This window comes from Nelumbo nucifera, chromosome 1 (assembly GCF_055504915.1).
Source record: "Nelumbo nucifera cultivar China Antique chromosome 1, China Antique-T2T, whole genome shotgun sequence".
Taxonomy (NCBI): domain Eukaryota; kingdom Viridiplantae; phylum Streptophyta; class Magnoliopsida; order Proteales; family Nelumbonaceae; genus Nelumbo; species Nelumbo nucifera.
Window position 1 is genome coordinate 42,235,215 of NC_142649.1, and position 24,377 is coordinate 42,259,591.

The following is a 24,377-nucleotide window of genomic DNA, read 5'->3' on the forward strand; positions in this document are numbered from 1 at the left end:
ATTTTGCAAATAAGAATGGGGGTTTGGGGCATCTCATTTCTGCGAGACAATGCACTTGTTCGTTGGCATCTTTCACAATTTTTACAAAACAAGTATGCATCTTTAAATAAAGTTTCCCAATACAACCCACTATCTAAAATCTTCCTAGCAGTTCTTTTTGGCCCAAAATTACCACCACAAGCATAATTATGACAAAAATTTCACTTTCAGGGACGCATCTCCTAATCACTTGATCAGAGCAAAATTTCCACAAATAAGGTTTGTCCCAAAGATAATATTTTGCCTCACACCTGATTTTATCCTTCATCAACTTGCTAAGATAACTAGGCAAAATTCCAGTAACTAAGTAATTCACGATATCAGCATACCAAGGGACCATACCTTTTATTTGGAACAGTTGCTCATCAGGAAAAAGCTCAGAGATGGGTGAGGAGTCTTCATCTTTTACTAACCTGCTTAGATGGTCCGCCACCGAATTTTCAGCCCTCCTTCGATCCTTGATTTCTAAATCGAACTCTGGGAGCAAAAGTATCCACCTTATCAGCATTGGCTTTGACTCCTTTTTTGCCAATAAGTATTTCAAAGCTGCATGATCAGAATGTTAGACAGTTTTGTATGCCCTTAGCTTCAATTAGAATGATGTACTTTATGAGTTTATTGTAAATGAATAAAAGTGCATATTTGATTCATGTTCCCTTGGTATGTTTCCGTGTAATACCCTTAAACTTGACACTTAATGAGACTCGTGTTAGTTTAGAATGTTCACAGCCAGTGGGTCGGTCTGGGGAGATCTATCCTGACAAGGCTGACACTGTGGTGCCACCAAGTCGGTTAGGGTGGCCTGTCTCAGCTACCAGGGTGAGACCCTAGGCACATACAGTGTAAGATTAATTGAATCTTTGAACTGGACCAGATTTTCAGTATTGCCCTGGACCTTGGAGATTGATGAGCAAAACTGGAAAGTTACACCCGGCCCCTAGACTCGATTATGATACTGCACTAGGTGTCGGATTGGGCTGTCTTTGATATACCAATCAGTGAGATCCTTAGCGGGGGTCAAAACCTAGGTATGTTGGGACTGTTTGAGAATTCATCTGAGTGGGTGATCATAGTGACAGGATCAGCCCCTTTGTCGGACGAAGGTAATGATTGGGGATGCACTCTCACTGATGGAAACCAAGACTGCCGGCAGCCGATTTCAATCATTAAGATTTGTTTTTGCAAAATATATTTTATATGAGATATAAAAGTATATATACTATGGTTTCTAAAATGTTTGCAAGAAGGTTTTAATTCCTGGGATCCATATAAGTAGAGAGTGCAACACTGTTCCTTGCAGCCGAGGGAGAGGTCCTCTCTTGTCAGGCAGTGTATGATCATTATGGGCTAAGAGGTTAAGTGTAAGACCATTGAGGATAATACCTGATGGGCTAATCTTGCATCTGCCCACAGTCCCTGGGTGTTACAAGGTGGCTTGGCCCAGGGACCACTTAGGGTAAGTGTTGGGCCCATAGAGCCCATTTGATGGGTTTCAGGGGTGCACTGTCTTTAACGGTGTATTCGGCCATGCCTTGTAACAAAGGCTGGGCCGAACCCATGTAGCTGATGTGTAGATCAATGCTTGGGTCCCACACCATACAAGGAAGCCCAACGGGGCAGCAGTTAGGAAGGTTAAGAGAGCACATAAGCTTAAATGAGCCTAAAGCCCATTTCGAACTGGGCTATTTTATTAGTTAATAATGGGGTGAATTCTGAGATAGATTAGCAGATAGGATAGAGTCTTGACCCTATCCACTCATAGAGTCCAGATCTGAATGTGATAGACATCTAGAAACCTCCTAACGAGATTAGGAGAAAGCTAATCTAATCTGCGGATAAGATAAGGGTTTATCCTTATCACCTGAAGAGAAGGCTGATCCAAATATGATTTGGATAAGCAGCTCCTAATGGGATTAGGAGCTGATCCTTTAGATTAACAAAAGAAGGAGGGGGCGGCAGCCTTTAGGAGACATCCAATCAGTTTTTTCTTCTGTGCTGAAATCACAAGAAGAAAGAATTCTGCACCCTACGAATACTCTCTTTCCGCCTCCCTGTTCTTGCCGCCCTGTTTGTCAGTTCGATCTCCAGCTGTGGGAGAAGTCAAGATTCGATCTTGACATCAGTTCTTTGAGAAATAATTGATAGGAATCTATGCACACGTGTCATCCTGTTGTTTCTTGCGAAGGACAGAGTTTTTGGAGAAGAACACTGCTGATTCTGCTCCATCCTGCACTGCGCTATCTTCAGTGGGAGCAGTCTTTGGATCCTTCCTTGGGCGTGAACACCTTCGTTGGGGGATATTATTTCTCTGTATCAGGTATAATCCTCCCCTACTTCTTTTGGTTCAGATCTGGTTCAGTTTAAGGTTCAAGAATGATCCTTGAAAATATTATTTTCTAAATAGGGAATGCGATTCCCAGTTGAGGGGAGAGAAAAATTTTTGAAATTCGCCCCCTAATTCCGCAATCTTCGGGCGCCCATACAATGGATCTCTCATCCTTTCAGTGGTATCAAAGCCATGGTTCATATCTTGAACCATTTTGTTTCAGATCTGAACCTGCGCAAATGGGCAGAAGGTGTTCTACCTGATTTGCGCAGATATGTGTTTGGGGAAATCTGTTCCCAAAATTATTGGGCAAATAATCTAAAATTAATTTTACTTAAATCTGATTATTATTTAGAACTGTTCTTTATGATTTTCTTGATTTATGGGCTGTTTGTACAAGAGGAGATTGAATTCTTGGTTTGCGCAGGGAACCTGCAAGATTTGCAGTTTCTTGATTTATTCATTACATTTGGTCTGTAAATAAATTTTTTTTTTATTTTTAGACACAATGTATTAGGTATTCGATCTGATGTAATTATTAATAGAAATAGGATTTCTATTTATTTTATTTTGGATCGAAGATGGCGGCAGAGAAAAGGAGATTTCGCAGAGAAGGAGATTTCACAGATGGGAGAACTGTAATCTACGATTTGCAGTTTGTGAAACTGCAAACTGTGATCTAACCTCTGTTTTGCAGGGTTGATTGTGCGAACAGCCCTGATTGATTGATTCTTGATTTTATTTTATCAGTATTTAATTTAAGATTATTTTCTTGAATTAAAGATTTAATTAAAGATCAAACCCTACACCCATTCGAACCAAGATTGGTTCAAATTGTTTGGACCGAATCTAGGGTTTAATCAAGGCTGAAAGTCAGCCCTATTTTTCCCACTAATGGGCCTAAGGATTGATGTTTAATTAAATGGTTAATTTGGCCCAACCTGTAAAGGCCTAGTTTAGAAAGGTTAAAACTGCTAAAAGCCCACTTAACATTTAAAGCTATATGGGCAGAACCATTCGGCCCATGTACCTAGATAATATTAATGGTTAATATTATGGATTTAAAATGGGCTTCAAATGGGTCTTACAGATGATTAATTGATTGGATCAATTTATCCCTGCATGTGATGGTGTCCCTTTTGGTTATTGAATGCACATCATTGCCATGGTGTCCCTTTTGGTCATTGAATGACCTCCCTTAGTGGTGGGCCCCACACCTCATCGAGAGGTTACGTGCGGAACCCTAGCCGATTTAGGCCCATCGAAATCTAGCTTTATGAAAGTCAGTGGGAGCCACTTTGGTTTGACCTAAAATAAGAACTAGGGCATAATTAACTGTTCCCTCTGGCTAATATGAGTGCATGTGATAGGGAGATTCATATGATGAACTCAATAAAGGCCTTCCATCATTAGCATGAAGATGGGTCCTTCAGTAATGAGGAAACGCACCAGAAAATGGGCTATCCATTTGCTGTTGGGCTTGTCTGAATGTTTCATAAGATGATAGGGGCGTCATATAACGATGTGGGAGGGGCTTCACCAGAAAATGGGAACTCTCTCACGGTACCTTGGCGTTCACGAACATGATAGGTAAGCACTCACTGGACAGAAAGATTTACCTAAAAACGGCTCTGAATCTTGTTTGACAAAGGCCAAAGGGAAAGCTCATGTGATGAGTGGATATAATCCTTCACAGAAAGGTGGTGGGATTATGCAGCTGAAACAGTTGGCTCCATGCACCCTATGTGATTTCCCACATTTCCAAAGACAACCTGTAGTCTTCGTCACTGAGAAAGGAAGGAAATCTCAGAGACGAATAAATGGAAATCGAACGTGGATTAAAATCCATATCTATGAAATGAACATGAATCAAATTAGGTTGTGGATTGATGTTTGCTCTTTTATCAGAAAATGGCAAACGGATCATTTGCAAAACTGCTTGATGACAACAAGTTGAAGGGCCCAAACTATGCTGACTGGTACAAGAACCTTATGCTGGTCCTAGTTTCTGAAAAGCTAGACAAAGTGGCAAAGAATCCTACCCCGAAGCATCTGGGTGATAAGGGTTCTGAGGCTCGAAGGAGAGACTATCAAGAATGGGAGGAGAAAAACTCCCTTGCCCGGTGTTACATCATTGCCTCCTTGGACAACCTGATACAAAGGCAGTTCAATCATATTGAACTTGCCAAAGACATATTGGACAGTCTCAGGACAATGTATGAAGAGCAGAATCGTTGTACTCGACAAAAGGTCTTGAAACAGTTCATGACCGCTCAAATGTCCAAGGGTCAACAAGTTCACGACCATTGTGTTCGGATGATGGTATACATCAACGAACTGGAGGCTCTTGGATCCGGGCTAGACCTTGCAACCCAGATAGATGCTATCCTTAATTCTTTGCCTCCTTCTTTTAATCCGTTCATAATGAACTATAACATGAACAAGCTGAATGTCAGCTTGCAAGAGCTCAGCAATATGTTGCAAAGAGCTGAAGAACTGATTAGAAAAGTTGAGCCTGTAGGCATGCTTGTTGAAACTGGCAAGACAAGCAATAGAAAGAGGAAGGCAAAGAAGCCTCAGAAGAAAGCCACTAAGGGCATGAAGCAGAAGAAAGACAAAGCATTGGATCCCTGTCACTTCTGCAAGAAGACCGGCCATTGGAAAAGGAATTGTCCTGCCTACCTAGAATCCAAGAAAGGTAACTTCGAAACATGTGTTATAGAAACCAATTTATTGGTAGCTTCTGTGTCCTGGTGAATTGACTCCGGGGCCTCAACTCATGCGTGTAACTCACTGCAGGGGTTCAAGGTAAGCAGAAGGCTGAGTGAAGGAGAAGTCACACTCTACTTGAGGACTAATGCAACTGTTGCAGCCGCGACCATAGGAACCGTAGAGTTATTTTTTAGAGAAGGAACAATTGTACTGAAAGATTGTCTTTATGTGCAAAATTTAAGGAGAAATTTGATTTCTGTTTCAAAACTGTGTGCAGATGGTTATTCTGTCTTCTTTAGTAGTACAATTACTATTAAAAGAAACAACAGATTCATTGCATACGGGGAACTAGAGAACGGTCTCTATGTTCTAAATCCTTCTTTAGAACCTAACATAACCGAAACTACGTCGGATGAAATCCCCAAGAAGAGAGCCCGTGATACAGTTAATCCCACGATTCTATGGCATTACCGACTTGGCCACATCGGTGTTGACCGAATCACAAGGTTGGTAAAGGATAGTCCTTTGGATTTTCTAACTGTAGAAGATCTTCCCACCTGTGAGCCTTGCCTACAAGGCAAGATGACGAAACGGCCATTGAACTATAAGCCTGAAAGATGTACAGGCACACTTAACCTAATACATACTGATGTATGTGGTCCCCTGAGTGTTAGGACGCGGAATCAACACGTGTATTTCATCACCTTCATAGATGATTTTTCACGATATGGTTACGTGTACCTAATGAGACACAAGTCTGAATCCTTTGAAAACTTCAAAGAGTTTAGACAAGAGGTCAAGAAACAGTTAGGGAGAGAAATTAAAGCCCTTCGATCAGATCGAGGTGGCGAGTATCTCTCTGACGAATTCAGGGACTACTTAAAGGACAATGGGATAGTATCACAATTATCTCCTCCTGCTACACCACAACTTAACGGTGTTTCAGAGAGGAGGAATAGGACCTTATTGGATATGGTCCGGTCGCTTCTCATACACTCAGAGTTACCCACATCCTTTTGGGGTTACACATTAGAGACTGCGATTTATGTGCTGAATCGGGTTCCAACCAAATCGGTTCCGAATACTCCATATGAACTTTGGACCGGAAAGAAACCAAGTGTCAGACACTTAAAGATTTGGGGTTGTCCAGCACACGTTATAAGAACGAGTGCAGACAAGTTGGAATCCAAGACTAGTCGTTGCCTATTTGTAGGCTACCCAAAAGGCTTTGTAGGTTACCTATTCTATGACCCAAGTGAGCAGAAAGTGTTCTGCAATCGAAATGCGCAATTCTTGGAAATCAATTACATTCTGGACACCCATCGTCAGGAAATTGTTCTTGATGAGGAGAGCTCAGGAGTAGTGGGAGATGTCCCACAAGTTCCAGGTAGTGACCAACCTAGAAGATCCACTCGGGTATCCAGGCCATCAGTCCGTTATGGTTATGACCAGGATAGTTACCTGGTGGAAACCTTGACTAGTGAGGAGGATCCCGTGACTTACGCGGAAGCTATGTTGGACATAGATTCCCAGAAGTGGGTGGAGGCCATGAGAGCAGAGATGGACTCAATGGAGACCAATGGAGTCTGGACTCTAGTAGATCCGCCCTCTGGGGTAAAAGCAATCGGTTGCAAATGGATTTACAAAAGGAAGAAGGGCCCCGATTGTAAGGTTGAGACCTTCAAAGCTTGTCTAGTGGCGAAAGGGTACACTCAGAAAGAGGGCATCGATTATGAGGAAACCTTTTCGCTTGTGGCCATGCTTAAATCCATTAGGATCCTGCTAGTTGTGGCAGCATACCATAATTATGAGATTTGGCAAATGAATGTCAAAACTGCATTCCTGAATGGAGATCTTGCTAAAGATATCTATATGCAGCAGCCGCAAAGCTTCATTGCTGCAGGACAGGAAAACATGGTATGTAAACTTAACAGATCCATTTATGGACTTAAGCAAGCTTCTAGAAGTTGGAACATCCGTTTTAACTCTGCTGTCAAATCGTTTGACTTCGAGTAGAATCCGGATGAACCCTGTGTCTACAGGAAGTATAGTGGAGATAAGGTTACCTTCTTGGTTCTGTATGTAGATGGCATTCTACTCATTGGGAATGATGTAGGAATGTTAACTATGATGAAAGTATAGCTATCACAGCAATTCTCCATCAAAGATCTTGGAGAAGCCTCCTATATACTGGGTCTTCGACTCTATAGAGATAGATTGAAGCGGATAATAGGATTATCCCAATCTGCTTACATTGACAAAATAGTCAAAAGATACAGCATGGAAAACTCCAAGAAAGGAAATGTTCCTTTCGGGCACGGAGTCACTCTCTCCAAGAAGATGTCTCCCAAGACATCTGAGAAGATTAATGGCATGAAAGGCATTCCCTATGCCTCTGCCATAGGGAGCATCATGTATGCCATGCTTTGCACTCGTGCTGACATTGCTCAGGCAGTGAGTGTTGTAAGCAGATTTCAGGCCAACCCAGGGCAGTAGCACTGGACTGCTGTGAAAAACATATTGAAGTACCTTCAGAGGACAAAAGAGTTTTGTCTAGTATTCGACGGTAGCTCACTACAGATCCAAGGGTATACAGATGCCGATTTCCAGTCAGATCCAGGTGATAGAAAGTTTACATCTGGATATATTTTCATGATGGGATCGTGTGTTGTTTCCTGAATGTCAGCAAACAGGGGTCCTAAGTAGCAAATTAAAAGTCCTGAACCAAAGCCGAACACATTGCCGTAAGTGAGGCTGCCTTATGAATGAAAGTGTTCATTGTTGTGTGACAACAGGAGGTTGATGTTAAGAGGTAGCATTAGCGGAAAATGTAGCAGACCCATTGACAAAGCCACTATCACAGAAAGTGTTTGAGAAACACGTGGAAAGCATGGGACTCCGGCTAGTACCTGATTGGACCTAAGTGCAAGTGGAAGCTGTTAGATAGTTTTGTATGCCCTTAGCTTCAATCAGAATGATGTACTTTATGAGTTTATTGTAAATGAATAAAAGTGCATATTTGATTCATGTTCCCTTGGTATGTTTCTGTGTAATACCCATAAACTGGACACTTAATGAGACTCGTATTAGTTTAGAATGTTCACAGCTAGTGGGTCGGTCTGGGGAGATCTATCCTGACAAGGGTGACACTACGGTGCCACCAAGTCGGTTGGGGTGGCCTGTCTCAGCTACTAGGGTGAGACCCTAGGCACATACAGTGTAGAATTAATTGAATCTTTGAACTGGACCATATTTTCAGTATTGCCCTGGACCTTGGAGATTGATGGGCAAAACTGGAAAGTTTCACCCGACCCCTAGACTCGATTATGTTACTACACTAGGTGTCGGATTGGGATGTCTTTGATATACCAATCAGTGAGATCCTTAGCGGGGGTCAAAACCTGGGTATGTTGGGACTGTCTGAGAATTCATCTGAGTCGGTGATCATAGTGATAGGATCAGCCCTTTTATCGGACAAAGGTAATGATCGGGGATGCACTCTCACTGATGGAAACCAAGACTGCCGGCAACCGATTTCAATCGTTGAGATTTGTTTTTGCAAAATATATTATATGAGATATAAAAGTATATATACTATGGTTTCTAAAATGTTTTTAAGAAGGTTTAATTCTCGGGATCCATATAAGTAGAGAGTGCAACACTGTTCCTTGCAGCCGAGGGAGAGGTCCTCTCTTGTCAAGCAGTGTATGATCATTATGGGCTGAGAGGTTAAGTGTAAGACCATTGAGGATAATACCTAATGGGCTAATCTTGCATCTGCCCACAGTCCCTGGGTGTTACAAGGTGGCTTGGCCCAGGGACCACTTAGGGTAAGTGTTGGGTCCATAGAGCCCATTTGATGGGTTTTAGGGGGTGCACTGTCTTTAACAGTGTATTTGGCCAGGCCTTGTACCAAAGGCTGGGCCGAACCCATGTGGCTGATGTGTAGATCAATGCTTGGTTCTCACGCCATACAAGGAAGCCTAACTGGGCAGTAGTTAGGAAGGTTAAGAGAGCACATAAGCTTAAATGGGCCTAAAGCCCATTTTGAATTGGGCTATTTTATTAGTTAATAATGGGGCAAATTCTGAGATAGATTAGCAGATAGGATAGGGTCTTGACCCTATCCACCCATAGAGTCCAGATCTGAATGTGATTCAGATCTAGAAACCTCCTAATGAGATTAGGAGAAAGCTAATCTAATCTGCAGATAAGATAAGGGTTTATCCTTATCACCTGAAAAGAAGGCTGATCCAAATATGATTTGGATAAGCAACTCCTAATGGGATTAGGAGCTGATCCTTTAGATTAACAAAAGAAGGAGGGGGCGGCAGCCTTTAGGAGACATCCAATCAGTTTTTTCTTCTATGCTGAAATCACAAGAAGAAAGAATTCTGCACCCTGCGAATACTCTCTTGCCGCCTCCCTGTTCTTGCCGCCCTGTTTGTCAATTCGATCTCCAGCTGTGGGAGAAGTCAAGATTCGATCTTGACATTAGTTCTTTGAAAAAGAATTGATAGGAATCTGTGCTCTTGTGCCATCCTATTGTTTCTTGCGAAGGACAGAGTTCTTTGAGAATAACACTACTGATTCTGCTCCATCCTGCACTGCGCCATCTTCAGTTGGAGCAGTGTTTGGATCCTTCTTTGGGCGTGAACACCTTCATTGGGGGATATTATTTCTCCGTATTAGGTATAATCCTCCCCTACTCCTTTTGGTTCCGATCTGGTTCAGTTTAAGGTTCAAGAATGATCCTTGAAAATATGATTTTCTAAATAGGGAATGCGATTCCCAGTTGAAGGGAGAGAAAAATTTTTGAAATTCGCCCCTAATTCCGCAATCTTCGGGCATCCATATGGTGGATCTCTCATCCTTTCACAGAAAACAAAATCACTTTAGAGCTAAGCAAATATGATCGAAATTTATCTAAAGCAAAAACAATTGCTTAGCTCCTTTTCGGTGGTTGTGTAGTTGCATTGTGCAGCATTCAGTGTTCTCGAAGCATAGTAAATGACATGACTCTTCCCATCAATCTGTTGACCTAGAACAGCTCCTACCACATAGTTGCTTGCATTGCTCATGATTTCAAAGGGCAAGTTCCAGTCCAGTGGTTGAATAACGGGTGCAATCGTCAGCAAATTCTTGAGTTTACCAAATGCTTCCTTGCATTCATCCCCAAAGTCGAAAGGCACATCTTTTTGAAGCAATTTGGATAATGGCAGGGCAATCTTTGGAAAGTCCTTAACAAACCTACGATAAAAACCTGCATGTCCAAGAAAAGCACACACTTTCCTAATATTTGTCGGGTAAGGTAAGCTCACAATTAAATCAACCTTTGCCTTATCGACCTCTATGCCTCTTGCAGAGATAACATGTCCCAACACAATGCCTTCCTTTACCATAAAGTGGCATTTTTCATAATTCAAAACCAAATTAGTTTCAACACATCTAGCCAGAATTTAACTCAAATTATCTAAACAATCATCAAACGAATCACCATAGATAGTAAAATCATCCATGAACACTTCAATACACTTCTCAATAAAGTCAAAAAATATACTAATCATGCACCTTTGAAAAGTATCCATCTTTTACCAACCTGCTTAGATGGTCCACCACCGAATTTTCAGCTCCCCTTTGATCCTTGATTTCTAAATCAAGCTCTTGGAGCAAAAGTATTTGCCTTATCAGCCTCGACTTTGACTCCTTTTTCGCCAATAAGTATTTCAAAGCTGCATGATTAGAAAACACAACCACTTTAGAGCCAAGAAAATATGATCAAAATTTGTCTAAAGCAAAAACAATTGCTAATAGCTCCTTTTCGGTGGTTGGGTAGTTGCATTGTGCAGCATTCAGCGTCCTCGAAGTATAGTAAATGACATGACTCTTCCCATCAATCCGTTGACCTAGAACAGCTCCTACCGCATAGTTGCTTGCATCGCTCATGATTTCGAAGGGCAAGTTCCAGTCTGGTGGTTGAATAACGGTTAAAATCATCAGCAAATTCTTGAGCTTATCAAATGCTTCCTTGCATTCATCCCCAAAGTTGAAACGCACATCTTTTTGAAGCAATTTGGACAATGGTAGGGCAATCTTTGAAAAGTCCTTGACAAACCTATGATAAAAACCAGCATGTCCAAGAAAAGCACGCACTTCCCTAACCTTTGTAGGGTAAGGTAAGCTCACAATTAAATCAACCTTTGCCTTATCGACCTCTATGCCTCTTGCAAAGATAACATGTCCCAACACAATGCCTTCCTTTACCATAAAGTGGCATTTTTCATAATTCAAAACCAAATTAGTTTCAATACATCTATCCAGAATTTTACTCAAATTATCTAAACAATCATCAAATGAATCACCATAGACAGTAAAATCATCCATGAACACTTCAATGCACTTCTCAATAAAGTTAGAAAATATACTAATCATGCACCTTTGAAAAGTACCTGGAGCGTTGCACAGACCAAAAGGCATCCGTCTGTAGGCAGGCGAAAGTGCCAAATGGGCAAGTAAAAGTCATTTTCACTTGGTCCTCTTGAGCAATAACAATTTGATAATAACCTGAAAATCCATCGAGAAAACAAAAGAATGCCTTGCCGACTAACCTTTCTAACATTTGATTTATGAAGGGCAAGGGGAAATGGTCTTTTCTAGTGGCTAAATTAAGTTTCTGAAAGTCAATCACCATATGCTAGCCATTTTGTACCCTCATTGGGACTAGTTTGTTATTTTGATTTCTTACCATAGTGATCCTAGTTTTCTTGGGTACAACATGTATTGAACTCACCCACTTACTGTCCGAAATTGGATAGATTATCCCTTCATCTAGTAACTTAAGCACTTCTTTCTTTTCCACTTCTTTCATTGCCGGGTTGAGCTTCCTTTGTAATTCTCTGACTGGCTTGGCACCATCTTCCAAAAGAATTTTGTGCATGCAGATTGAGGGGCTGACTCCTTTTATATTGGCTAAGGTCCAGCCAATCGCCGCCTTGTGCTCTTTCAGAACCTCGATGAGCCGTGCCTCTTGATCATCAGTCAACCCTTTTGCAATGATCATTGGCAATGTTTCTTTGTCACCCAAGTAGGCATATTTAAGGTGATCTGGCAAGGTCTTCAGTTCTAACTTCGGAGCCTGCAAAACAGAAGGCAACAATTTCTTTTGAGAAAATGATGATGGAATATTAAAATTTGTTACCTTTTGTTCTAATATCGGTTCTGAAGCTTCACAGGATAAATCTAGCTCTTCCTTCATATCCAATTGTGCACTTAATTCGAGCTCCTCATTCATATCCTCTTCCCCAAAAATTTCCTACACAATTGAGTCAACAATGTCAACTGAACAAATCGAATGACATTCATTGGGGTACTTCATTGCTTTGAAAATATTAAATTTAACAATCTCGCCGTCAAACTCGACGGAGAGGGTGCCCTCATCCACATCTATTTTGGTTTTGGCCATTTTCATAAACGGTCCGCTTAATAGAAGTGGAGCTGAACTTGTGGTAGTATCTTCCTCCATCTTCAAGATGTAAAAGTCGGCTGGAAATATAAGGTCATTAACCTGCACCAAAACATCTTCAACAATCCCTTCAGGGTAAGCGTTAGAACGGTCAACTAACTAGATGACAACCCCAGTTTGTTTCAATGGACCTAAATTCAAAGCACAATAAATTGAGTATGGCATGACAATGATGGATGCACCTAAATCTAGCATGACACACTCAATTCTTTTATTGCCAATCACGCAAGGTAAAGTAAATATACCTTGATCAGCACGCTTTTCCAGCAGGGTCCTCTTGATGACATCTGACACGTTCTCCCCAACCTTTACCTTCTCATCTCCTCTCAGCTTCCTTTTGTTAGTGCACAACTCCTTCAGAAATTTTGCATATTTGGGGATTTGTTTGATGGCATCTAACAAGGGAATATTTATTTCCACCTTCCTAAAGGTCTCCAAGGTTTCTTGCTCGTACTCTTCTTTCTTAGATTTTTCCAACCTACTAGGAAATGGTGGCACAATGGCATTAGACTGTAAGACAGTTTTGTATGCCCTTAGCTTCAATCCAATTTGATGTACTTTTATTATTTAGGGGAAATAAATAAAGTGCATGTTTGATTCATGTTGTTTGGTTTAATTCTGTGTAAGACCCTAAAGCTGGACACTTATAGAGACTCGTGTTAGTTTTAAATAATCACAGCCATTGGATAAGTCTAGGGAGGTTTATCCTGCCAAGGCTGATACTGGTGTGCCACCAAGTGTTGGGATGGCCTGTCTCAGCCACCAGGGTAAGACCCAAGGCACATATAGTATGGGATTACTTGAATCCTTGAACCAGACCAGATTTCCAGTATTGCCCTAGACCTTGGAGACAGATGGGCAAAATTGGAAAGTTACACCTGACCCCTAGACTCGATTATGACATTTCACTTGGTGTCGGATCGGGCTGTCTTTGATATGCCAATCAGTGAGATCCTTAGATGGGGATCAAAACCTGGGTATGTTGGGACAATCTGAGAATTCATCTGAGTGGGTGATCATAGTGATAGGATCAGCCCCTTTGTCGGACAAAGGGTAATGATTGGGAATGCACTCTCCCTGATGGAAACCAAACTGCCGGCAATTGATTTCAATCGTTGGAATTTTGTTTTGCAAAATTAATATATTTATATATATATATGTACGGTTTCAAATTGTTTGCAAATGGTTTTAATTCCTGGGATCCATGTGAGTGGAGAGTGCGGCACTGTTCCTTGCAGCCGAGGGAGAGGTCCTCTCTTGTCGGGCAGTGCTTGATCATTAAGGGCTGAGAGGTTAAGTGTAAGACCATTTAGGGTAGTACCTGATGAGCTAATCTTGCACCTACCCACAGTCCCTAGGTTTTTATAAGATGGCTTGGCCCAGGGACCACTTAATGTAAGTGTTGGGCCCATAGGGTCCATATGATGGGCTCAGGGGTTTACTGAGTCTTTCAGTGAATTCGGCTGGGCCTTGTATTAAAGGCTGGGCCGAACCCATGTGGCTGGTGTGTAGATCAATGCTTGGGTCCCACGCCATACAAAGAAGCCCAACTGGGCAGCAGATTGGAAATTAGTTAAACACTGAACATCTAATGGGCCAAAAGGCCATTTCGAGCTGGGCTGATATGATCACCCATCTATGGGGCGAATCTGAGATTAATGTTAGTAAAAGGATTGGGCCTTTAACCTTATCCACTCCAGGAGACCAAATTCAAATTAGATTTGAATCTGGTAACCTCCTGATAAGATCAGCAGTAAACTAACTTAATCTGCAGATAGGATTAAGATAATCCCCTATCCAAAAATAGATTTGGATTGGGATAACTCCTAATTAGGAGGTTTCTTAATCAAGAAGAAAGGAGGAGAAAAACAAGAGAAAATACATCAGAATTCGAACTAGGGTTTTGGTGAAAAAGGAAAACTCCCTACGAATTGAGATGAGATCTCATTCATTCTCCAGACAGAAGAAAAGCAGTTCAGCCATCTTCGTCCCTGGAGTTCTCCTCCTGCCGCCGCCATTCACCCTTGCAAGATTCGATCTTTGCAACAATAGGTAGTCAAGAAATCAGTTCTTGACATCAGTCTTGCAAGAAAGACTGAAGAAGATTCGGTGTCCAGAGTTTCCAGGGGATTTTTGCGAAGGATCCAGTGTGTAGGACGCACCCTATTGGTTCCGTTCCATCCACAACTGTGTCATCTTCAGCAGTAGCGGATCTTGGTTTCTTCTTTGGGCGTGAACACCAACTTTGGGAGATACTGCTTCTCCAGATCAGGTATAATCCTCCCATTTACCTTTTGGTTCAGATCTGGTTCGATTATGGTTCAAATTAGATCCTTGAATATGGTATTCTAAATTTAGGGAATACGATTCCCAGTTGGAGGAAGGTAGGAAATTTTTGAAATTCGGCCACCCATTCCGCAACCTTTTTGGCATCCATTAGATGGATCCTACCATTCCCTTCAGTGGTATTAGAGCCACAGGTTCGAATCTTGAACCAAAAGAAAATCAGATCTGACCCTGCGCAGATGGATAGAAGTTGTTCTTTCAAGATTTGCGCAGATTGTTTTCTTTATTTCAAGAAACTGTTTCTTGTTAAGGGCGATTGATCTGAAATTAATTTTTGTTAAATCCAAAATTTATTTAGAATTGTTCTTTATTTATTTTGATTTAATGGACTGTTCGAACCTGGAGATCGTAGTGCAGATTTGGCGCAGATGGTCTGCGCACCCATTTTCCTTTCTATTTATTTATTTCATTCAATTCAGTCTGTAAATAATTTTTTTTTTTATTTTCTAGACTGAATGTATAGGATTTGATCAAGAATGTAATTAATTAATAGAAATAGGATTTCTGTTATTTATTTTCTTGATTAAAGAAGAAGGAAGAAGATGGCGGAGCTGGAGATTTGCAGATGGAGAAATCGCTTCCTGCGATTTGCAGTTTGTGAAACTGCAACATTGGTGATTAACCTCTATTTTGCAGGTGGTGCGAACAGTCCACAATTGATTTGTGTTTGTTTAAAATTCAAGGTTATTAATTTCAGATCTTTCATGAATTAATTCTTGAATTGAAAATCAGTTTTGGACCTTTTTGGACCAGATTGGACCAAAACTGTTTGGACCGAATCTGGGTTTCAAAGGGGACTGTTTTTCAGTCCATATTTCTCACACTTACTGTTCCAAATCTGATGTTCAATAACAGGGATTAATTCGGCCCACCTGTAAAGCCCAGTTTTAAAGGGTTAAAACTGCAAAAGCCCATTATTGTGAGATAAGCTGTATGGGCCGAACTGCTAACTACGATTCTGCCCATACACCTAGTAGACATTAATTGTTAATGATTTAGTTTTAAATGGGCTATTCGATGGGCTTTACAGCAGTTAATTGATTGGATCAATTCCTCCTTTACATGTGATGTTTGGATGTTTGATGTGCTGCGACCATGAGCCATAAGCACTTGGCCCATGAAGACTCGTTAGTGGCTCTTGCGCACACCATGGCTGAATGCACATCATTGCCATCGTGTCCTTTAAGGTCATTAGATGACCCCTCTTTGTTTGGTGGGCCCCCACAACCCTGAAAAGGGATGCGTACGGAACCCCTAGCCGATTAAGGCCCACCAGAAATCTGACTTTATGAAAGTCAGTGGGAACCATTCTAGTTTGACCTAAATTAGAACTAGGGCGTAATTTTGTTCCCTCCAGCAAATATGAATGCATGCGATAGGGAGATCCATGTGATGGACTCTCTAAAGGCCTTCCATCATTAGCACAATGATGGGTCCTTCAGTAATGAGGAAACGCACCATAAAATTGGGTTATCCATTTGTTGTTGGATCTGTCAGAGTGTTTCATAAGATGATAGGGGCATCATAGACCGATGTGCGAGGGGCTTCACCAGAAAATGGGAACTCTCTCACGGTACCTTGGCGTAACCTGAATATGATGGGTAAGCACTCACTGGACAGAAAGGTTTACCTGAAAATGGCTCTGAACCTTGTCTGACAGAGGACAAAAAAAAGGGAAACTCATTTGATGAGTGGATATGATCCGTCACAGAAAGGTGGTGGGGTTATGCAGCTGAAACAATTGGCTTCACGCACCCCATGTGATTTCCTACATTTCCAGAGACATTACGTCGTCTCCGTCACTGAGAAAGGAGGGAAATCTTAGAGATGAACAAATGGGAGTGAAACATAGATTAAAATCCATATCTATGTAAGTAACATGAATCAAACTAAGGTTGTGGACTAATATCTTTGCTGTTTTATCAGAAAATGGCAAACGGTCAATTTGCAAAGCTGCTAGACGATAACAAGCTTAAGGGCCCAAACTATGCCGACTGGTACAGAAATCTTATGCTGGTCCTAACTTCCAAAAAGTTAGACAAGGTGGTGAAAAATCCTACCCTGGAACGTCTGGGTGATAGGGCTTCTGAGGCCCGTAGGAGGGACTACCAAGATTGGGAGGATAAGAACTCCCTAGCCCACTGCTTTGTCATTGCCTCATTAGACAACTCAATACAGAGGTAGTTCGATCAGATCGAACTAGCCAAGGACATATTGGATAGTCTAAGAACAATGTATGAAGAGCAAAACCGTTCTACTCGACAGAAGGTCCTGAAACTGTTCTTGACCGCGCAGATGTCCAAAGGGCAGAAAGTTCATGACCATTATCTTCAGATGATGGGATACATTAATGAACTAGAAGCTCTTGGATCCAGGCTAGATCTTGGCACGCAAGTGGATGCCATCCTAAATTCTTTGCCCTCTTCCTTCAATGCATTCACAATGAACTATAATATGAATAAGCTGAATGTCAGCGTCCAGGAACTCAGCAATATGTTGTAGAGAGTCGAGGATCTACTCAAGAAGGATGAGCCTGTGGTTATGCTTGCCGAAGCTAACAAATCGGGCAAGAAAAAGAGAATGGCAAAGAAGCCCCAGAAGAAAGCTGCCAAACCTAAGAAGTAGAAGAAGAACAAGGCATTTGTTGTCTGTCACTTCTACAAGCAGACCGGCCACTGAAAGAGGAATTGTCCTGCCTACTTGGAATTTAAGAAAGGTAACATCGAAACTTGTGTCATAGAAACTAATATGTTAGTTAATTCTGTGTCTTGGTGTGTTGACTCTGGGGCTTCAACTCATGCGTGTAACTCACTACAGGGATTCAAAGTTAGTAGAAGATTGAGTGAAGGTGAAGTGACACTATTTTTGGGAACAACTGCAAGTGTTGGAGCTGCGGCAAAAGGAACTGTAGAATTAGTTTTTAGAGAAGGAGTACTTGTGCTTAAAGATTGTCTTTATGTACAAAACTTGAGAAGAAATTTAATTTCTGTTTCTAAACTATGTGCTGATGGATATACTGTTTATTTTAGTAATATGATTACTGTTAAACGGAATAACAAATTCATCGCATGTGGGGAACTGGAGAACGGTCTCTATGTTCTACATCCTTCTCTGGAAACTAACTTAACCGAAACTACGTCGGTCAAAAATCCCAAGAAAAGGAATCGTGATATAGTAAATCCGACGTGCCTCTGGCATTACCGACTTGGCCATATCGGTGTTGACCGAATCACAAGACTGGTAAAGGATGGTCCTTTGGATTTTTTAACCGTAGAAAATCTTCCCACTTGTGAACCTTGCCTTCAAGGTAAGATGTCTAAGCGGCCATTTGACGGTAAGCCTGAAAGATCTGAAGGCACACTTGACCTAATACATACTGATGTATGTGGTCCCCTGAGTGTTAGGACACGGAATCAACACATGTATTTCATCACTTTTACAGATGAATTTTCACGATATGGTTACGTGTACCTAATGAGACGTAAGTCTGAATCCTTTGAAAAGTTCTAAGAGTTCAGACAGGAAGTCGAGAAACAGTTAGGGAGAGAAATTAAGGCCCTTCGATCAGATCGAGGTGGCGAGTATCTCTCTGATGAATTCAGGGACTACTTAAAGGACAACGGGATAGTGTCACAATTAGCTCCTCCTGCTACACCTCAACTCAACGGTGTTTCAGAGAGGAGGAATAGGACCTTGTTGGACATGGTCTGGTCATTTCTCGTACGCTCAGAATTACCCACATCCTTTTGGGGATACGCATTAGAGACTGCTATCTACGTGCTGAATCGGGTTCCAACCAAATCAGTTCCGAAAACACCATATGAACTTTGGACCGGAAGGAAGCCAAGTGTAAGACACTTGAAGATTTGGGGTTGTCCTGCACACGTTAAAAGAACAAGTGTGGACAAGTTGGAATCTAAAACCAATCGTTGCCTGTTTATAGGCTACCCAAAGTATTCGTTGGGTTATCTATTCTATGACCCAAGTGAGCAGAAAGTGTTCTGCAGTCAAAACGCCCAATTCTTAGAATCCGAATACATCCTGGACACCCATCGTCAGGAAATAGTTCTTGATGAGGAGAGCTCAGGAGCAGTGGGAGATGTCCCACAAGTTCCAAGTAATGACCAACCTAGATGGTCCACCCGGGTATCCAGACCACCAGTCCGATATGGTTATGACCAGGATAGTTACCTAGTGGAAGCCTTGACTAGTGAAGAGGATCCCATGACTTACGCGAAAGCTATGTTAGACATAGACTCCCAGAAGTGGGTGGAGGCCATGAGAGCTGAGATGGACTCGATGGAGACCAATGGAGTCTGGACTCTAGTAGATCCGCCCTCCGGGGTAAAAGCAATTGGTTGCAAATGGATCTACAAGAGGAAGAAGGGCCCCGATGGCAGGATTGAGACCTACAAAGCTCGATTGGTGGCGAAAGGGTATACTCAGAAATAAGGCATCGATTATGAGGAAACCTTTTCGCCCGTGGCCATGCTTAAATCCATTAGGATCCTGCTAGCTGTAGCAGCGTACCATGACTATGAGATTTGGCAAATGGATGTCAAAACTGCGTTCCTGAATGGAGATCTTAGTGAAGACATCTACATGTAGCAGCCGCAAGGCTTCATTGCTGCTGGTCAAGAACACATGGTATGTAAACTTAATAGATCTATATATGGACTTAAGCAGGCTTCTAGGAGTTGGAACATCCGATTTGATTCTACAGTCAAAATGTTTGACTTTGAGCAAAATCTGGATGAGCCCTGTGTTTTCAAGATATCCAGTGGGGATAAGATCACCTTTTTGGTGTTGTACGTGGACGATATCCTACTCATTGGGAATGATGTAGGAATGTTGACTTCGGTCAAGGTATGGCTATCACAGCAGTTCTCCATGAAAGATCTTGGAGAGGCTTCATACATACTAGGTCTTCGACTCTATAGAGATAGATCGAAGCAGATAATTGGATTATCCCAAGCTGCTTATATTGACAAAATTGTCAAAAGATACAGATTGGAAAACTCCAAGAAAAGAAACGTTTCTTACAGGCACGGAGTCACTCTCCCCAAGAAGATGTCTCCCAAGACTTCTGAGGAGATTGAGAGCATGAGATACGTTCCCTATGCCTCAGCCGTAGGGAGCATCATGTATGCCATGCTATGCACTCGCTCGGACATTGCTCAAGCGGTGAGTGTGGTAAGCAGATTCCAGGCAAACCCAGGGCAGGAACATTGGACTGCTGTGAAGAACATACTCAAATACCTTCGAAGGACAAAAGAGTTTTGTCTGGTATTCGATGGTAGTTTACTACAAGTTCTAGGGTATACCGATGCCGATTTCCAGTCGGATCCAGATGATAGAAAGTCTACATCTAGGTATGTTTTCACGATAGGATCGTGTGCTGTTTGCTGGAAAAGCAGCAAACAGGGGTCCACTGCAGACTCCACAACTGAGGCCGAGTACATTGCCGCAAGTGAAGCTGCCAAGGAAGCCGTGTGGATGAAGAAATTCATACACGAATTGGGAGCGATTCCATCCAGCCCATCACCCATCCCGTTGTTGTGTGACAACAATGGAGCGATCGCCCAGGCTAAAGAGCCTTGGGCTCACTCGAGGTCAAAGCACATCGAGAGAAAGTACCATGTACTGCGGGAGATCGTTGGTAGAGGGGACGTCCTAATTCAGAACGTAGCATCAGCGGATAATGTGGCAGACCCATTGACTAGGCCACTGACACAGAAGGTGTTTGAGAAACATGTGGAAAGTATGGGACTCCGGCTTGTACCAGATTGGACCTAAGTGCAAGTGGGAGCTGTTAAACAGTTTTGTATGCCCTTAGCTTCAATCCGATTTGATATACTTTTGTTATTTAGTGGAAATAAATAAAGTGCATGTTTGATTCATGTTGTTTGGTTTAAATTTGTGTAAGAACCTAAAATTGGACACTTATAGAGACTCGTGTTACTTTTAAATAATCACAGCCGTTGGATAAGTTTGGGGAGGTTTATCCTGCCAAGGCTAATAGTGGTGTGCCACCAAGTGTTGGGATGGCCTGTCTCAGCCACCAGGGTAAGATCCAAGGCACATACAGTATGGGATTACTTGAATCCTTGAACCGGACCAGATTTCCAGTATTGCCTTGGACCTTGGAGACAGATGGGCAAAATTTGAAAGTTACACCTGACCCCTAGACTCGATTATGACATTTCACTAGGTGTCGGATCAGGCTGTCTTTGATATGTCAATCAGTGAGATCCTTAGGTGGAGATCAAAACCTGGGTATGTTGGGACAGTCTGAGAATTCATCTGAGTGGGTGATCATAGTGACAAGATCAGCCCCTTTGTCGGACAAAGGGTAATGATCGGGAATGCACTCTCCCTGATGGAAACCAAACTGCCGGCAATTGATTTCAATCATTGGAATTTTGATTTGCAAAATTAATATATATATATATATATGTACGGTTTTGAATTGTTTGCAAATGGTTTTAATTCCCGGGATCCATGTGAGTGGAGAGTGCGGCACTGTTCCTTGCAATCGAGGGAGAGGTCCTCTCTTGTCGGGCAGTGCTTGATCATTAAGGGCTGAGAGGTTAAGTGTAAGACCATTTAGGGTAGTACCTGATAGGCTAATCTTGCACCTGCCCACAGTCCCTGGGTTTTTATAAGATGGCTTGGCCCAGGGACCACTTAATGTATGTGTTGGGCCCATAGGGTCCATATGATGGGCTTAGGGGTTTACTGAGTCTTTCAGTGAATTCGGCTGGGCCTTGTATTAAAGGCTGGGCCGAACCCATGTGGCTAGTGTGTAGATCAATACTTGGGTCCCACACCATACGAAGAAGCCCAATTGGGCAGTAGATTGGAAATTAGTTAAACACTGAACATCTAATGGGCCAAAAGCCCATTTCGAGTTGGGCTGATATGATCACCCATCTATGGAGCGAATCTGAGATTAATGTTAGTAAAAGGATTGGGTCTTTAACCTTATCCACTCCAGGAGACTAAATTCAAATTAGATTTGAATATGGTAACCTCCTGATAAGATCAGGAGTAAACTAACTTAATCTGCAGATAGGATTAAGATAATCCCCTATCCAAATACAGATTTGGATTGGGATAACTCCTAATTAGGAGGTTTCTTAATCAAGAAGAAAGGAGGAGAAAAACAAGAGAAAATACATCAGAATTCGAACTAGGGTTTTGGTGAAAAAGGAAAACTCCCTGCGAATTGAGATGAGATCTCATTCATACTCCAGACAGAAGAAAAGCAGTTCAGCCATCTTCATTCCTAGAGTTCTCCTCCTGCCGCCGCCATTCACCCTTGCAAGATTCGATCTTTGCAACAATAGGAAGTCAAGAAATCAGTTCTTGACATCAGTCTTGCAAGAAAGACTGAAGAAGATTCGGTGTTCCGAGTTTCCAGAGGATTCTTGCGAAGGATCCAGTGTGTAGGACGCACCCTGCTGGTTCCGTTCCATCCACAGCTGTGTCATCTTTAGTAGGAGTGGATCTTGGTTTCTTCTTTGGGCGTGAACACCAACTTTGGGCGATACTGCTTCTCCAGATCAGGTATAATCCTCCCATTTACCTTTTGGTTCAGATCTGGTTCGATTATGGTTCAAATTAGATCCTTGAATATGGTATTCTAAATTTAGGGAATACGATTCCCAGTTGGAGGAAGGTAGGAAATTTTTGAAATTCGTCCACCCATTCCGCAACCTTTGGCGTTCATTAGATGGATCCTACCATACCCTTCATAGATATCTTAGGTAGAGGGGGGTCGGGTTTTACCTTATGGGAGTTCTCATGTGATACTTGTTCCTCCTCTTCTTTTTGCTCTTTATCCTCTTTCCTTGGTGAAGTAGGCTGTGATTGTAATTCCTTCCCACTTCTTAGCACCACTGCACTCGCATTCTCCTTGGGATTGACTACCGCCTGTGATGGTAGCTTTCTAGAGTTCTGCGTCTCCAACTTGCTAATAGAAGTAGCAAGTTGACTGATTTGGTCCCCTAAGTTCAGGATGCTGGCCCTTGTTTCCTGTTGGAATTTTTGAGTGTTAGTCGCTAAAGCCTTAACTATCTCATCTAAAGACATACCTGAACTCGAGAGTTGATTTTGAGCTTGGGTAGGTGTTGGAATTGGAAGTTGTCTATTGAAAGCTTGGGACTGGAATCTCTATGGCCCTCCTTGATTTCTGTAGCTCAGATTGGGATGATCCCTCCACCCAGGATTGTAATAGTTGGAATAGGGATCATACTTGCATTGAGGTTGGCCTGGAAATCCTTCTACGGCACTGACTTGTTGTATCGAACCATCTTGTAATGATGGGCACATATCCATAGGTTGCCCAGGAATCGAGCATATGCCACAAACCCTTGTCGTTTGTAATTGCCCTATAGCCAATTGATGAACCAAAGCAGTTAGATCAGATATTTGACTTTCCAAATTAGAATGTCTTACCTCATTAACACGTCTGATAGCACCATCTGTTCTTGCTCCAAATTGTTGGGAGTTTTCGGCCATATTGGAAATCATTTCCCTAGCCGCCTCAGGTGTTTTGTTAACCTAGGCTCCTCCACTAGCTGCATCTACCATACTTCTATCCATAGGTTGGAGTCCTTCGTAGAAGTATTGGATTAAGAACTGCTTAGGTATTTGGTGGTGTGGACAGCTAGCATAGAGTTGTTTAAACCTTTCCCAATACTCGTATAGTGTCTCACCACTAAACTGCATTACCCTACAAATCTCTTTTCTAATATTTGCAGCTTGTGATGCAGTGAAATATTTATCTAAAAGCATCCTATTCATCTCATCCCATGTACGTATTGAACCAGGAGGAAGAATATATAACCAGTCCTTTGCTTTATCTCGTAAAGTAAAAGGAAAAGCTATAAGTTTTACCTGATCCTCAGTCATACCCTATGGTTTCATGCTCAAACAGATGACATGGAACTCTTTAAGATGCTTATGAGGGTTCTCACCTGGAAAGCCATGAAAAACAGGAAGCAATTGAATCAAACCCAATTTAAGTTCAAAAGCTACCTCAAGAGTGGGATAGATTATGCATAAAGGTTGCTGATTCATGATTGGTGCAGCTAACTCTCTTAGTTTTCTTTCTCTATCAGCCATCCTTTCTTCCTCTTCAAAAATGGGTCAGTCCCAAGTTGTCAAATCAATCTCAGAATTCACCCTTGGAGGTGTACGGTCCTTCCTTGGTTTTGCCTCCTTTCTCAATCGACAGGTGGTCTTCTCAATTTCAGGATTATATTCTAGTTCACCTTGGTGAGAAGCACGAGTCATAAAACAAAGGAGGTTAACACAAACAGAAGGTACAAAGCTAAGAAATTAAAGTAGCTCCCCGGCAACGGCGCCAAAATTTTGGTGGGTTGTCGAAGCCCTCAAAATTAATGCTAGTCCCACCTTACAATAAAT

At 42.0% G+C, this 24,377-nt stretch overlaps 1 protein-coding gene across 1 annotated transcript in view; it reads right to left on the minus strand.

Moving 5' to 3' along the window:
• The window catches only part of LOC148803180 (uncharacterized), a 44,856-nt gene extending 21,388 nt beyond the window's left edge, over nt 1–23,468 (minus strand). The window contains exons 1-11 of the mRNA XM_088894341.1: nt 23,406–23,468; nt 22,737–22,982; nt 12,845–13,109; nt 12,642–12,694; nt 12,276–12,389; nt 11,876–12,212; nt 11,514–11,641; nt 10,918–11,335; nt 10,649–10,809; nt 10,017–10,470; nt 382–585 (exon numbers count right to left, since the gene is read on the minus strand). Of these exons, the coding sequence (XP_088750467.1) occupies nt 382–585; nt 10,017–10,470; nt 10,649–10,809; nt 10,918–11,335; nt 11,514–11,641; nt 11,876–12,212; nt 12,276–12,389; nt 12,642–12,694; nt 12,845–13,109; nt 22,737–22,982; nt 23,406–23,468 (2,443 nt within the window). The remainder of the gene's footprint in view (nt 1–381; nt 586–10,016; nt 10,471–10,648; nt 10,810–10,917; nt 11,336–11,513; nt 11,642–11,875; nt 12,213–12,275; nt 12,390–12,641; nt 12,695–12,844; nt 13,110–22,736; nt 22,983–23,405) is intronic.
• Between the last annotated feature and the right edge of the window lie 909 nt (nt 23,469–24,377).